This window comes from Oncorhynchus kisutch, linkage group LG28, assembly GCF_002021735.2.
Source record: "Oncorhynchus kisutch isolate 150728-3 linkage group LG28, Okis_V2, whole genome shotgun sequence".
NCBI classification, from domain to species: Eukaryota; Metazoa; Chordata; class Actinopteri; order Salmoniformes; family Salmonidae; genus Oncorhynchus; species Oncorhynchus kisutch.
The window spans coordinates 35,414,424-35,429,839 of record NC_034201.2 but is presented as its reverse complement, the minus strand read 5'-3'; the positions used below and the strand labels follow the sequence as shown (position 1 = coordinate 35,429,839).

The following is a 15,416-nucleotide window of genomic DNA, read 5'->3' as shown; positions in this document are numbered from 1 at the left end:
CAACCAAAAAACAGGAATAGGCCTACCTCTGATGGCCCCTTTCAGACAAACCTGAAATCATCTGCTTTGTGTAGGCTGTGAAAAGCACTGGGTCTGGGTAACAAGGGGGTGGGGGAATATGCGTCTAATTCCACAGTAGACCTACTGGCATAGCCAAATAATTTATCCCCTTTGTGTTTGTTGGACATAACTGATGCTGTCTACGCTCCTCCCCCTTTCTTTCAGTCGCTACCTCAGTGGTCGAGACAGGTAGGCTAGGCTACGGTTAATATTGCACAGGATACCTCACGTGAACTTCCAGGTTATTGTTTATTTTCTGTATTCACATCTTCCCTGTCGGCAATCATATAAAAAGGCTAGTGTGTAACTTCCTTTGTAGGATACCTGAACAGTTGCTCTTGTCGTTGAATGATCGACCGTTATTGGTTTTAGGCAACATAGCCTAGTTTCCCATCCATGCCAGGTGAAGTCTTGAAGGTACATTTTATAATATTTTGTGCTATTGTGCATGTGAGATTTTTTCGTTTATTACCTTATTGTATTTTAGATCTAGCCTATTTTTTTCAGTAAATAAGTTTGCATGTGAGTGTCTAGTTTAACCAAATAAACACTTATTTGGAAAACAGTTATATTGTAGGCTAATGGTTTTTTTTTATGGAAAATTTTTATTATCTGAACAACAAACAATAGTTTCGTATTATGCAGTGAATGTTTAATCGTATTTGTATTCAAATAATACGTTTGTTCCAGTCAATGAGTAAATAGCCTATTATTTCACGATCGTACAAAATAAAGAAAACACTCCGTTTAGATGTTTACTTTTTATATACCACATTCAAAAAAAGCCAACGACCAGATTGTGAATGCAGTATAGCCTATACACGTTTTTTCCCGAATAGATTGACAAAGGGTGTGGATCAGAACCATAACAGCGCATGCTGCCTGGAAGGCTGATTGGCTATCCCGGCGGTGATATTATCGTGCAGGGAGCAGCTGCTGTGCATGGCTATCAAATTTCATGCTGTGCCGCCTGTGCATGTAGAGGGCTTATTATTGTGTTATCGGTGCGCAACCAATTCAAAACGAGCAACCATAAAATGTATGCTACAGTGGTCTTATTCTGTGTACATTTTTTTTTACTTTGCAAAAGTGACTTTAATTTTAAAGCATATGCAATGAAAGGGATAGTTCACCATAAAATCAAAGTCAGATTTCACTTTAATTGAAATGTTAAAATCAGCTTTATTCAATGTCGAACTCTTAACACCAAATGAAAACAAAAATTTTTGGACCTAGTACTGTAAAACATTAATTAATCCAATAATTTTAAGCCTTTCTCTACTCTCATCTTCGCTCACTCTTTCTCTCTCCCTCCCTCCAGCTCCCTCGTCCATTCCTCACCATGGGGTTTGGAAGCGCTGGCGAGCCTCAACCTCTGCCTCAGGGCGACCAACATCCCCAGTGGAAAGAGATGAGTTTCTGCGAGGGCCCACGCCACTCAGAACAGATCCTCCAGGTGCTCAACGTCTACCGCCGCAGCGGCACCTTCACCGACATGGTCCTGCAGGTGGACAGCAGTGAGTTCCCATGCCACCGCGCCATCCTCAGCGCCGGCAGCATCTACTTCCGCACGATGTTCAACGGGCAGCTCCGCGAGAGCCGCCAGCAGCTGGTGCGCATCCAGGGCATAGGTGCCTCCACCATGGAGACGGTGCTCAACTTCGTGTATGAGGGCAAGGCGGTGCTGGATGAGGCCAACGTGGGAAGCGTGTTCGGCGCCGCCGACATGCTGGGTGTCAGCGTGCTCAGCAAGGCGTGTGTGCAGTTCCTGGAGGAGCGTATGGACCACTCCAACTGCCTAGGCATCATGGACTTCGCTAGCTCATACCTCATCACGCCTCTGGCAGACAAGTGCCAGACTATGTTGTACAGGGACTTTGTGGAGGTCTACAAGCACGAAGAGTTCCTGAGCTTAGCCAAAGAGCGTGTGGTGGAGCTTCTGACCAGCGAGCAACTCCAGGTGGACAAGGAGGAGGTGTTGGTGGAGGCAGTGCTGAAATGGGTGCACCACGTGCCCGCAGAAAGGAAAGGGGCCCTCCAGGAGCTGTTGGAGCTAGTGCGTCTGCCTCTGGTGGACCCTGTTTTCTTCGTCAATGTGATAGAGTCGGACGACCTGGTCCAGGACTGCAGGGAGTGCCGGCCACTGCTGCAGGAGGCCAGGATGTACCATGTCCTGGGGAGGGAAGTGGACTCTGTGCGGACCAGACCGAGAAAGTAAGTACTAAAGCCATTGGTGTAAAAAACATCAGCCAGCCTTATGTATGTATGTACAATAATGCTCTATAGTGGTCGCTGACACTGGTCCTGAATAGCTACAGGGTGTGGAGGCTTTATTTCCCAGCCCAATGCAAACACATTTAGTTCAGCTAATTAAAGTATTGATGATACGATATTTGGTTAAATCAAGTGCTAGGCTGGAACATAGCTTCTTTCAGGACCAGGATTTTGCTACCTTTTTTCTAACCTGAAAACAAAACAAAGTAAAGGAGAGAGAAGAGGGAATTCTTCTATGAGCGAAAATACAGTTCTGGTATGTCTCTCTGCTGTAGACTCATATCACTAATAGTCACATTTGTAAAAATACTAGTACATATTCAGGGAGTCTGTATTGTTGTCCAGTTGGTTCTCAGTTCTTCAGTTAAAATATATTCACTCTGTCTGTGCTCAGGTGTATGGGGAGAGTGGAGGTGATCGTGGTGATCGGAGGCTGTGACAGAAACGGCTTCTCCAGACTGTCCTTCACTGAGAAACTCAACCCTTACACAAAAGAGTGGGTGCCCGGTGCCACCATCCCAGGATACTCTAAGTCCGAGTTTGCCAGTTGTGAGCTGCAGAATGAAGTATACGTGTCAGGTGTGCCACTGTTATAAGGAAATGTTGATCGTCACAAGATGAGATGATGGTGCATATGCATAGGTTTATATTAGTATTTTATCTTTGACAATTACTTGTGAACATACTATTACCATGTTATTACAACTTTATCCCATGCTGTAATGTAAAGTGCTACCAAAATATTTGTATTATGTAATGGTAGATGTTTAGGAACTGTCCCCTAGATAATAAGCTATTCATACTTTATCAGGGCAATAGCTGTGAACAAGCCATGTATGTGATTGTGCAAAGCACATTGCTGTCAAACCTGTTTTTACACCTTACGTCAGTTCTAATGTCAACTGACAGAGCTTCTGCTTATTCAAAGGGAAATGCATGTTTTTCTGTGGGATGTGGGATGTCTTTAATTGCTTTTCCATAGCATCTCTGCTCTATATTTATTTACCCAGACAGGCATGTCCACAGCCTATAAGAAAACCCAAGGCAGTGGCATTTTTGAAAGTTATTAAACATGGCCACTGTCTCAGTTCTGAAATATGGGGCTATATGTATCAATAGTCTCAGAGTAGGAGTGTACATTAAATCTTATTCATTGTGATCTAAATGGAAAAACTGATCTTAGAAGAGCACTCCTACTCTAAGATGCTTGATAGCCTTCATATTGACCCTGACTTGATTGTATCGTCCTGCAGGAGGCCAGTTGAATAGCTCGGATGTGTGGAAGTACATGCCCCAGGTGGACCACTGGGTTCGTGTCGCCTCCTTGGCCAAGGCCAGGTGGAGGCACAAGATGACTGCTCTGCTTGGAAAGGTGAGCCTGCCTTTGTTCCAGTTGCCCCCCTTTGTGGATACAAAGCCCCATAATAATTGACATCCATTTGTGATTAAGTCAAAGTCAGCGTTGTGAGCGCTTAGGAGTTCTCCCATAATGAATATTTGTAGTGTCCGAGCAGGCTGGTTTGCAATTTGACCATAGACTGGGTAGAATAAGAATTGTACTGATTTAAGCTGTGTGTGTGTGTTTGTGGTTGTAGCTGTATGCAGTGGGAGGCTTCAATGGGCTGGAGCGCTTGTCCAATGTGGAGTGCTACAGTGTCTACGACAACCAGTGGCGGACTGTAGCCCCTTTACTGCTGGCCGTGAGCTCAGCGGCTCTTGTGGGCTGCTCTGGCAAGCTCTACGTCATTGGTGGGGCCGTGAACAATGACTGCAATACCAACAAGGTGAGCTGGAATCTGTGGTGTAGAGCGAAATTGCCCCTCAACGCTGATCATGGGTCAGTTTCGCATTTCCCTCACTAATGGTTAAAGACCCCCTCCAGCAATTTTTTTTACTTTTAATGTTGAAAAGCGATATCACAAATATAAATACATGAAAGTACACAGCAAACTTCAAAGAGTAGGGTATTCAAGGAGTTAGTCTGATGGGATTCCGTTATGCCATCGGCCTCCTCGCTTGAGGAACAATAGAGGAGCAATAGAGAACAAAAGAGGAAATGCCCACCCCCCCCCACTTGTGCAATTTCATGACATACCTGGACATAGCCGCAGGAAGTAGGGGTGCTGAGGATGCTGCTGCCCCTGTGAAAAATCAGAATAAAAAAATATAATATAATGCATTTTATATTTTTTTAAGAATTTTTTTTTCACACAAAAGTAGTGCACTGGGCCTTTACTAGTCCTGTATTAATGGACCGATATAGGCATCTGTAGCACGGGCAAAAGATCTGTACCTATGGGAAATTTCCGCACGAAATGGGTCAGGCATACAGTAGAGGTGTTACGATTAACTATGAGTGGTGGGTGGAATCAGGCGCAGAGAGCAGGGTTCTGTAGTTTATCAAAATGTATTCACCGGTGCAACCAAAATGATGATGCCAACACACAAGGCGTATAAGTTGCCAGTCCAAAAACAACAGGACAAAATAGACCGGATAAATAAAGAACACGAAAATCAATACACCATCAAACACAGAGTAACAATTAACAAGCCCGCACAAAATACCCAGCAGCCCTGGTGCCCTTAAATACCCTACAAACAAACCCTAATACAAAACAGGTGTACCCAATTAACCAATAACAAACACAAACGGAAAAAGAATCGATGGCAGCTAATAGGCCGGTGACGACGACCGCCGAGCCCCGCCCGAACAGGAAGAGGCACCCTCTTCAGCGAGGTTCGTGACAAGAGGTTAGATTACCCTTTTCAGAATACTGAACTGAGGCGAACTGAGTTATGCATGGTTCCACCGTTGTTGGAACCATGTGTGAAAAGAAAAGACCTGAGCCAGCACAGTACGGTTTGGGTGGTATGGTAGTGTGAAAAGGGTATTGAGAGTTGAGGTAAACTATTACGTTAAAACTATTTGCTTTACTTCACACGTATCATACCCCAAGCGACTTACAGCTGTAATCGCAGCAAAAGGTGGCGCTACAAAGTATTAACTTAAGGGGGCTGAATAACTTTGCACGCCCAATTTTTCAGTTTTTGATTTGTTAAAAAAGTTTGAAATATCCAATAAATGTCGTTCCACTTCATGATTGTGTCCCACTTGTTGTTGATTCTTCACAAAAAAATACAGTTTTATATCTTTATGTTTGAAGCCTGAAATGTGGCAAAAGGTCGCAAAGTTCAAGGGGGCCGAATACTTTCGCAAGGCACTGTAGATATATTAAATGTCAACCAAGGTTCTTAAATTCTGACATAGAGAGCCTTGCTTTGCTTTTGTGAAATGTCTTGGAAAGTTTTGTGGAATTGGCCATGGAAGTGGTCATGGAAGTGACCTTTTCCAAAGAACACCTTCAGAATCACATTACTTACTTTCATGTTATATCTTGTTGTCCATTTGAAGATGTTCTCTATACGGTAATGCTCATTGGACTGTAGGCTATAACCAAATTCTGAAGATCAAAAGATGCTTTTCTTTTATGCCTTAGGGCTTGCCTTAACACGATTCTTAGAATGGATTCCAGGAAACCAGCAGCATTCCAAACTGTCACTACTATCATACTCCATTAAGAACCCCCTCATTTAGTATTTGCATACAAAACAGACACACTATTTTTTGTGTCGAGTGGATCTGCTGTTTTTATTTATTTATTTAACCTTTATTTAACCAGGAAGGGCTCATTGAGATTAAAATCTCTTTTTCAAGAGCGCCCTGGCCAAGATAGGCAGCACCAAGTCATTACAAAAGAATTACAGACAGACAACATGAAAAACTACAAGTAATCTAGTAAAAACCATTGAATTCACAAGAGTATAAAACAGCAAATTAAAAACATTGACAGGTCAGGGAATCAGCCTCAAAATCCTCCATCAATGATTTAAAAACACCAATCGGGACAAGTTCTTCCAGTTTAAAAGTATTTTGTAAGGTGTCCCAAGACGATGGCGCAGAGTACATAAAAGCCCTTTTACCAAATTCAGTTCGGACATTTGGAACAGTTAGCAGGATAAAGTCAAGCGAACGAAGAGAGTACCCACCACATTTCTGAACAATAAAAATGCACAAATAAAAAGGTAATAAACCCAAAATGGCTTTGTAAATAAAAGTATACCAGTGACTGAGCCTACGAGTGACTAGAGAAGGCCAGCCAACCCTGGTATACAAAGTGCAGTGGTGCCTAAAGGTTTTGCAGTTTAAAATAAATCTTAAAGTGCAATGGTAAAGAGTGTCAATTGATCTCAAACACTGAGCGGAAGCATTCATATATAAAATATCCCCATAGTCTAGTAAAGGCATAAATGTAGCTGATACTAGCCTCCTTCTGGCTTCAAAAGAAAAACAGGCCTTATTCCTAAAATAAAATCCCAATTTCAGCTTCAATTTTTTTGTAAGTTGTTGAATATGCAATTTAAAAGAGGCCATCATCAATTAAAATTCCAAGGATATTTATATGAGGTTACAACTTCAATCTCCTTGCCCTGACAGGTAGTAATAGGTGAAAGGTTCAGAGGTCTATTTCTTGCATTATAAAACACCATTAGTTTAGTTTTCTCAGTATTGAGGATAAGCTTCAATTGACACAAGGTATGTTGAACAGTATAACAAGGAGTTTGCATGTTCTGGAAAGCTTTTGTAAGAGACGAGGCACAACAGTAAATAACAGTATCATTAGCATAAAAATGAAGTTGTGCATTTTGGACATTTTTGTCTAAATCATTTATATAAATAGTGAATAAGAGAGGACCAAGTACAGAGCCTTGGGGCACACCATTCCAGACAGGTAATTTAACAGACATAAGCCCATCAAATTGAGTGCACTGAGTTTTATCAGACAGATAGTTAGCAAACCATGCAACTGCATGCTCCGAAAGACCTACACTCGACAATCTCTGCCTTAGTATAGCATCAACGGCCTTAGTATAGCATCAACTGTATCAAAAGCCTTAGAGAGATCAATAAAAAGTGAGACACTGTTGTTCTGCTGATGTGGAAGCCACACACAATACTGTAGTATTAGTCAAATGTAGTGTTAAGCCATTTCTTACAAGACCCTACTTTTACTGTCCATAGAGGTTCAGTGCATTTTAGGCCGGTTTCCCAGACACAGAATAGTCCTGGACTAAAAAGCAGTTTCAATAGAGATTCTCCATTGAGAATTAATTTTACTCCTAGACTAGTCTTAATATGTAATCAGGAAACCATCCCCAAAAGTAATGTATTATAAGAAAACCCTTTAGGCATACTAAATGTCTAAAAATACATAATAAAGAGAAAATGTGCTATTTATATACACATGCATACGTAAAAAAAAATATATGTCATGCCTAGTATGTGATCTCTATATCTCTAGCACACCTCATTTTATGTTTAAGCTTCTCTTAAACAACCCTGCTTGTGCTGTCCATACCATAGAGATCCAATTGTTTTATACAATACAGTGCCTTGCGAAAGTATTCGGCCCCCTTGAACTTTGTGACCTTTTGCCACATTTCAGGCTTCAAACATAAAGATATAAAACTGTATTTTTTTGTGAAGAATCAACAACAAGTGGGAAACAATCATGAAGTGGAACGACATTTATTGGATATTTCAAACTTTTTTAACAAATCAAAAACTGAAAAATTGGGCGTGCAAAATTATTCAGCCCCTTTACTTTCAGTGCAGCAAACTCTCTCCAGAAGTTCAGTGAGGATCTCTGAAAGATCCAATGTTGACCTAAATGACTAATGATGATAAATACAATCCACCTGTGTGTAATCAAGTCTCCGTATAAATGCACCTGCACTGTGATAGTCTCAGAGGTCCGTTAAAAGCGCAGAGAGCATCATGAAGAACAAGGAACACACCAGGCAGGTCCGAGATACTGTTGTGAAGAAGTTTAAAGCCGGATTTGGATACAAAAAGATTTCCCAAGCTTTAAACATCCCAAGGAGCACTGTGCAAGCGATAATATTGAAATGGAAGGAGTATCAGACCACTGCAAATCTACCAAGACCTGGCCTTACCTCTAAACTTTCAGCTCATACAAGGAGAAGACTGATCAGAGATGCAGCCAAGAGGCCCATGATCACTCTGGATGAACTGCAGAGATCTACAGCTGAGGTGGGAGACTCTGTCCATAGGACAACAATCAGTCGTATATTGCACAAATCTGGCCTTTATGGAAGAGTGGCAAGAAGAAAGCCATTTCTTAAAGATATCCATAAAAAGTGTTGTTTAAAGTTTGCCACAAGCCACCTGGGAGACACACCAAACATGTGGAAGAAGGTGCTCTGGTCAGATGAAACCAAAATTGAACTTTTTGGCAACAATGCAAAACATTATGTTTGGCGTAAAAGCAGCACAGCTCATCACCCTGAACACACCATCCCCACTGTCAAACATGGTGGTGGCAGCATCATGGTTTGGGCCTGCTTTTCTTCAGCAGGGACAGGGAAGATGGTTAAAATTGATGGGAAGATGGATGGAGCCAAATACAGGACCATTCTGGAAGAAAACCTGATGGAGTCTGCAAAAGACCTGAGACTGGGACGGAGATTTGTCTTCCAACAAGACAATGATCCAAAACATAAAGCAAAATCTACAATGGAATGGTTCAAAAATAAACATATCCAGGTGTTAGAATGGCCAAGTCAAAGTCCAGACCTGAATCCAATCGAGAATCTGTGGAAAGAACTGAAAACTGCTGTTCACAAATGCTCTCCATCCAACCTCACTGAGCTCGAGCTGTTTTGCAAGGAGGAATGGGAAACAATTTCAGTCTCTCGATGTGCAAAACTGATAGAGACATACCCCAAGCGACTTACAGCTGTAATCGCAGCAAAAGGTGGCGCTACAAAGTATTAACTAAGGGGGCTGAATAATTTTGCACGCCCAATTTTTCAGTTTTGATTTGTAAAAAAAGTTTGAAATATCCAATAAATGTCGTTCCACTTCATGATTGTGTCCCACTTGCTGTTGATTCTTCACAAAAAAATACAGTTTTATATCTTTATGTTTGAAGCCTGAAATGTGGCAAAAGGTCGCAAAGTTCAAGGGGGCCGAATACTTTCGCAAGGCACTGTATATATACAAAAGTATTTGGACACCCCTTCAAATGAGTGATTTCAGCTATTTCAGCCACACCCGTTGCTGACCGGTGTATAAAATCGAGTACACAGCCATGCAATCTTCATAGACAAACATTGGCAGTAGAATGACCCCTCTGAAGAGCTCAGTGATTTTCAACGTGGCACTGTCCTAGGATGCCACCTTTCCAACATATCAGTTAATCAAATTTTTGCCCTGCTAGAGCTGCTCCGGTCAACTGTAAGTGCTGTTATTGTGAAGTGGAAATGTCTAGGAGCAACAACGGCTCAGCCGCGAAGTGGTAGGCCACACAAGCTCACAGAACGAGACCGCAGAGTGCTGAAGTGCGTAGCGAGTAAAAATAGTCTGTCCTCGCTCAGTTGCAACACTCACTACCAAGTTCCAAACTGCCTCTAGAAGCAACGTCAGAACAATAACTGTTCGTCAGGAGCTTAATGAAATGGGTTTCCGTGCCCAACACAAGCCTAAGATCACCAACCGCATAGTGCCAGCTGTAAAGTTTGGGGGCGGAGGAATAATGGTCTGGGGCTGTTTTTCATGGTTCGGGGCTAGGCCCCTAAGCTCCAGTGAAGGGTAATCTTAACGCTATAGCATACAATGACATTCCAGATGATTCTTTGCTTCCAACTTTGTGGCAACAGTTTGGGGAAGGCCCATTTCTGTGCACAAAGTGAGGTCCATACAGAAGTTGTTTGTCGAGATCGGTGTGGAAGAACTTGAGTGCCCTGCACAGAGCCCTGCTCTCAACCCCATCGAACACCTTTGGGATGAATTGGAATGCAGACTGCAAGCCAGACCTAATCGCCCAACATCAGTGCCCGACCTTACTAATGCTCTTGTGGCTGAATTGAAGTAAGTCCCCGCAGCAATGTTCCAACATCTAGTGGAAAGCTTACCCAGAAGAGTGGAGGCTGTTATAGCAGCAAAGGGGGGACCAACTCCATATTAATACCAGTGATTTTGGAATGAGATGTTCGACAAGCAGGTGTCCACATACATTTGGTCATAGTGTATGTTCTAAATGTAATTCTATGGTCCATGCAGGTTCAGTGCTATAACACAGAAGAGGACCAATGGCAGTATGTGTCATCCTGTCCCTTCTCTCAGAGATGCATCAATGCCACCGCACACAATAACACCATCTATGTGGTGGGAGGACTCCTGGACCAGATTTACAGCTACACACCAAAGACCGATAACTGGAGCAAAGTGGTGGACTTGCCAATGAAACTGGTAAGTGAATTTGATACTAGTAGGTGTAACCAGCGGGTTACATAAAATAGGGAAATCACTTTGCTTTTGACAACTCCTGTTTGTCAATTGCCAGATAAGGATTTACAATCACAATTGTTGAAATCACAACAAAAACAATCCCTATGTAGACACCCGTGTACAGCGAATGGGATTATAATTTCTGATATGGCCACATATGAGAAGAAACAGGAGTTGAGGAGCAGTAGGCCATTCATTTATAATTTGTGGGGTTTAAAGCTTCTAAAGCCACATGATTTTGGAGCTGCCTGTCACATATTAGTTTGGCTTGTATGGGTTGAAATTCATTCAGTCAGGAAGTTCCAAATGACATATTATCCAAGGGAAGGAAACCTGGGACGGTTTTCATGAGGCTTTTCAGAGTAGGTGTGCTGATCTAGGATTGTATCTTTTAGTTTTATCTTTTGGAACATAATGAACAAGATCACAGGGACAGGGGCGACCTGATCCTAGATCAGCACTCCTACTCTGAGACGCTTTATGAATAAGACCCCTGACCCTTATGTCTCTGTGTCTGTCTATCAGGAGAGCTGTGGCCTGACTGTGTGTGAGGGGAAGGTCTACATCGTCGGGGGGAGAGATAGTTGTGCCTCGGCCACCGACCAGGTTTGGGCCTACAGTCCTGAGAGCGGCAAGCTGACAGACGAGAAGCCCATGTCACGCAGTGTCAGCTACCACGGTTGTGTCACTGTCACCCAGTGGCCACCAAAGAAGACCCACTGAGGTGTAGGTGGAAGTTGCCACTAGACGCTGATCATGGGTCAGTTATACTAATGGTTAAAGTTAGTTTTGGGGGAGGAGAAGCTGATCCTAGCTCTGTACCTAGGGGAATCTTCACCACAGAACCTGGGCTGCTGCCTGATGTTTGGCAGTTGACTGAATCATGTTCCCATAGCCTGCTACTATTGGATGAAAGTACTTACAACTCCCTCGCCCATCTATAGACCACAAGAATGATAAGAGGCGACAAGAGACGCCTCAGACCTCACGTTTTGAGGTTGTTGCTTCAACGCCTTGTCAGTTGTGTATTTATGTAATATGTTGTTAGATGCCATTTCATTGAGGAAGAGGCCCAGAACATACACTACCGTTCAAATGTTTGGAGTCACTTAAAAATGCAAATTTTTCGTCCATTAAAATAACATCAAATTGATCAGAAATACATTGTAGACATTGTTAATGTTGTAAATGACTATTGTAGCTGGAAACGGCAGATTTTTTAAATGGAATATCTACGTAGGCGTACGGAGGCCCATTATCAGCAACCATCACTCCTGTGTTCCAATGGCACGACTTATTAGCTAATCCATGTTTATCATTTTAAAGGGCTAATTGATCATTAGAAAACCCTTTTGCAATTATGTTAGCACAGCTGAAAACTGTTGTTATAAATAAAGAAGCAATAAAACTGGCCTTCTGTAGGCTAGTTGAGTATCTGGGGCATTGGCATTTGTGGGTTCGATTACAGGCTCAAAATGGCCAGAAACAAAACTTTCTTCTGAAACTCATCATTCTATTCTTGTTCTGAGAAATTAAGGCTATTACATGCGAGAAATTGCCAAGAAACTGAAGATCTCGTATAACGCTGTGTACTACTCCCTTCACAGAATAGCGCAAACTGGCCCTAACCAGAATAGAAAGAGGAGTGGGTGGCCCCGGTGTACATGTTTCTGGCCATTTTGAGCCTGTAAATCGAACCCACAAATGCTGATGCTCCAGATACACAACTAGTCTAAAGGCCAGTTTTATCGCTCCTTTAATCAGAACAACAGTTTTCAGCTGTGCTAACATAATTGCAAAAGGTTTTTCTAATGATCAATTAGCCTTTTAAAATGATAAACTTGGATTAGCTAACACAACGTGCCACTGGAACACAGGAGTGATGGTTGCTGATAATGGGCCTCAGTACGCCTAGATATTCCGTTTCCGGCTACAATAGTCATTTACAACATTAACAATGTCTACACTGTATTTCTGATCAATTTTATGTTATTTTAATGGACAACATTTTTGCTTTTCTTTCAAAAACGAGGACATTTCTAAGTGACTCCAAACTTTTGAAAGGTGGTGTACACTTACACATTTGCTTACTTTAGTGACCTTGCTTCAATGGAAGGTTTCCTTGAGTGCCTATTGTATTTTAAATAAATGGCACCTTTAGGAACCTGCCATCCTGCATTTTTTGCGTATTATCCATTTGGCCTCAATCCTGACAATAACCTCAACAAGACTGTCAGATGAGGAACCTCACTGTCAACTCTGTTTGTGTCCCAAATGTCACCCTATTCCCTATAGTGTACTACTTTTGACCAAGGATCTGAACAGAAGTAGCGCACTATATAGGGAGTAGGGTGCCATTTTGGAGATATAGAATTGCACAATGCTGTGTGCTCTGTGACAGGTATACCACACAGATACAAAGAGGGAGGAGATTCCATATCAAGTGCAGATGAGACATGATAAAATCACATCAAGGCTTACATTCCACAGGCTTACATTCAACAGTTGATGGCCTGTAATTACTGGTTAGAAACAGATAGTGAAACAAGATTTCTTATGAACTAAATAGAGACTTCTAGTGTTCTGATGAATTATCACTACCTGTAGTCTCCTGTCATTTGAAGCATGAGAAAAGTAGGCATCTGGCCACCCTTACCTACTCTTTGATTTAGATTCAGGTTCAGTTACATGATCTGAGACAAATGTTTGTGATGGTTTAGTGACCACATCTACTTGTATGTATTGCTTATACACAGTCTAAGGGGCAAATCCTCATTTCCACTCAAATATGATTTTGACTTAGAAAATTTGAAGTCAGGATTCACCCCTTAGCACTTAATACAGCAGACAGGTCCTTCAGTTCCTGCATTTTAAGTCATTATTGCCTCATAACTGACAGCATATGAACTGACATTGATCAACAAGAACTTGACATGAATCCTAACTTGAGATCCACATGCATAACTCGGATTTAATCATTTATTGATGTAAATGGGAGACTTACATACATCCAGGGCTCTGTTCAACCTGTAGTGCTGAAGCGTAATAGAAATGTAAAGGTAATTTCCGATTGAGCCGGCATTTGCAGTGTTTACCGCATGAATACAGTCTCCACTAACGCAGGAACTTTGCCTTTCAATTTCAATCACGCTGTAACGCTGAACTTCCGTGATACGGATTGAATAGAGCCCATAAACTTTCAGTGATGCGCACAGATCACAATGACCAAGTTATCAAAAGAGAAAACAGAACAGTACTTTTAAGAACTGTGATAGCATAATTACAAGATTATGTTATGTTTATACACCAAATTGTTGTTTTATGAAATAGAGTAAGGTTCTTAGGACTCTCTTTCTGAGTTAACTGAGAGGAGTCTTTTGAAGCATGGGCTGGCAACTGTTGAAGAGATGGTTTCCACTCTAGCTTCCTGCAGTTAGTCTGGGCGTATGGTCAAGGAAAATGGGTTTTGCTTGAGCTGACAATGGCTTGCTGATAAAAACCTAAAGTTGGCACTTCATAGACAAGATGTGGTGTGTTCCTTTTATTGTATTCTAATGCTGATTTAACTTTCCATTTGAATGAAGGAATCACTGTGCAAACGTTCCAGCTCATACCCATACAATGTGATTGACATGCCACTATTGTTTTCCAAGGTGTGGTGTGTGTGACCCGAGATAGAGATAACCTGGAAGAGTTTAGAACAATGCCTCATTTTCTCATCTTCCTGGCATCTGGGAAACTAAGCTGGATGGAAGTCAAACAACATCCCGTGCAGATAACCAGGACATCAACCAAGGGGGCTTATGGGAAGGTTAGAAATGACTGACTAAGCATTTTTAGGGCCTATATAATATCTCTTTATTCCTTATCAGTTAGGCTCTCAGCCGACAGTTTCATTATTGCAATAATTAATCGATATTACATAAAGATGATTGTTTGAAGAAATGACCAAGTCTCTCTCAGTACTGAATTTCCACGACAGAACACTGACCACATAGCACAAATTAATTATCTTTTTAACAGTAACAATACTTATTTTGTAGATAAAACTTATTTGAACGTTTATCTTCACTCTAACCGGGTCAGTTGTATGTATTCATATAGTTTCCTTTATGTAAAAGTTTTAGTGTGTGAAGAAACTAGGTCACAATTTGAATTGAACGACACTTTCAGACAGGAAATCCCATACTTCAATATGAAACATACTGTATGTGTATGATGTACATACCTGAACTCCCTAATCCCTTTTTAACATTTTTATTCTAATGCTGATTTAACTTTCCATTTGAATGAAGGAATCACTGTGCAAACGTTCCAGCTCATACCCATACAATGTGATTGACATGCCAATATTGTTTTCCAAGATGTGGTGTGTGTGACCCGAGATAGAGATAACCTGGAAGAGTTTAGAACAATGCCTCATTTTCTCATCTTCCTGGCATCTGGGAAACTAAGCTGGATGGAAGTCAAACAACATCCCGTGCAGATAACCAGGACATCAACCAAGGGGGCTTATGGGAAGGTTAGAAATGACTGACTAAGCATTTTTAGGGCCTATATAATATCTCTTTATTCCTTATCAGTTAGGCTCTCAGCCGACAGTTTCATTATTGCAATAATTAATCGATATTACATAAAGATGATTGTTTGAAGAAATGACCAAGTCTCTCTCAGTACTGAATTTCCACGACAGAACATGACCACATAGCAC

The 15,416-nt window shown here is 41.6% G+C and overlaps 1 protein-coding gene across 1 annotated transcript; it reads left to right on the top strand.

Moving 5' to 3' along the window:
• The first annotated feature begins 247 nt into the window (after window positions 1–247).
• Window positions 248–11,898, top strand: klhl35 (kelch-like family member 35). The gene is made up of 7 exons (XM_020464883.2): window positions 248–477; window positions 1,382–2,274; window positions 2,729–2,913; window positions 3,588–3,706; window positions 3,930–4,118; window positions 10,478–10,666; window positions 11,231–11,898. The coding sequence occupies exons 1-7, from the start codon at window positions 457–459 to the stop codon at window positions 11,426–11,428; spliced, it is 1,794 nt and encodes a 597-aa protein (XP_020320472.1). The 5' UTR covers window positions 248–456; the 3' UTR covers window positions 11,429–11,898.
• The last annotated feature ends 3,518 nt before the right edge of the window (window positions 11,899–15,416 follow it).

Excerpts from the sequence above, each read along its gene's own strand:
- klhl35 (XM_020464883.2), top strand. The coding sequence starts at position 457 with ATGCCAGGTGAAGTCTTGAAG. Across the intron at positions 2,914-3,587 it reads GAATGAAGTATACGTGTCAG|GAGGCCAGTTGAATAGCTCG; the intron begins GTGTGCCACTGT and ends ATCGTCCTGCAG. Across the intron at positions 10,667-11,230 it reads TGGACTTGCCAATGAAACTG|GAGAGCTGTGGCCTGACTGT; the intron begins GTAAGTGAATTT and ends TCTGTCTATCAG.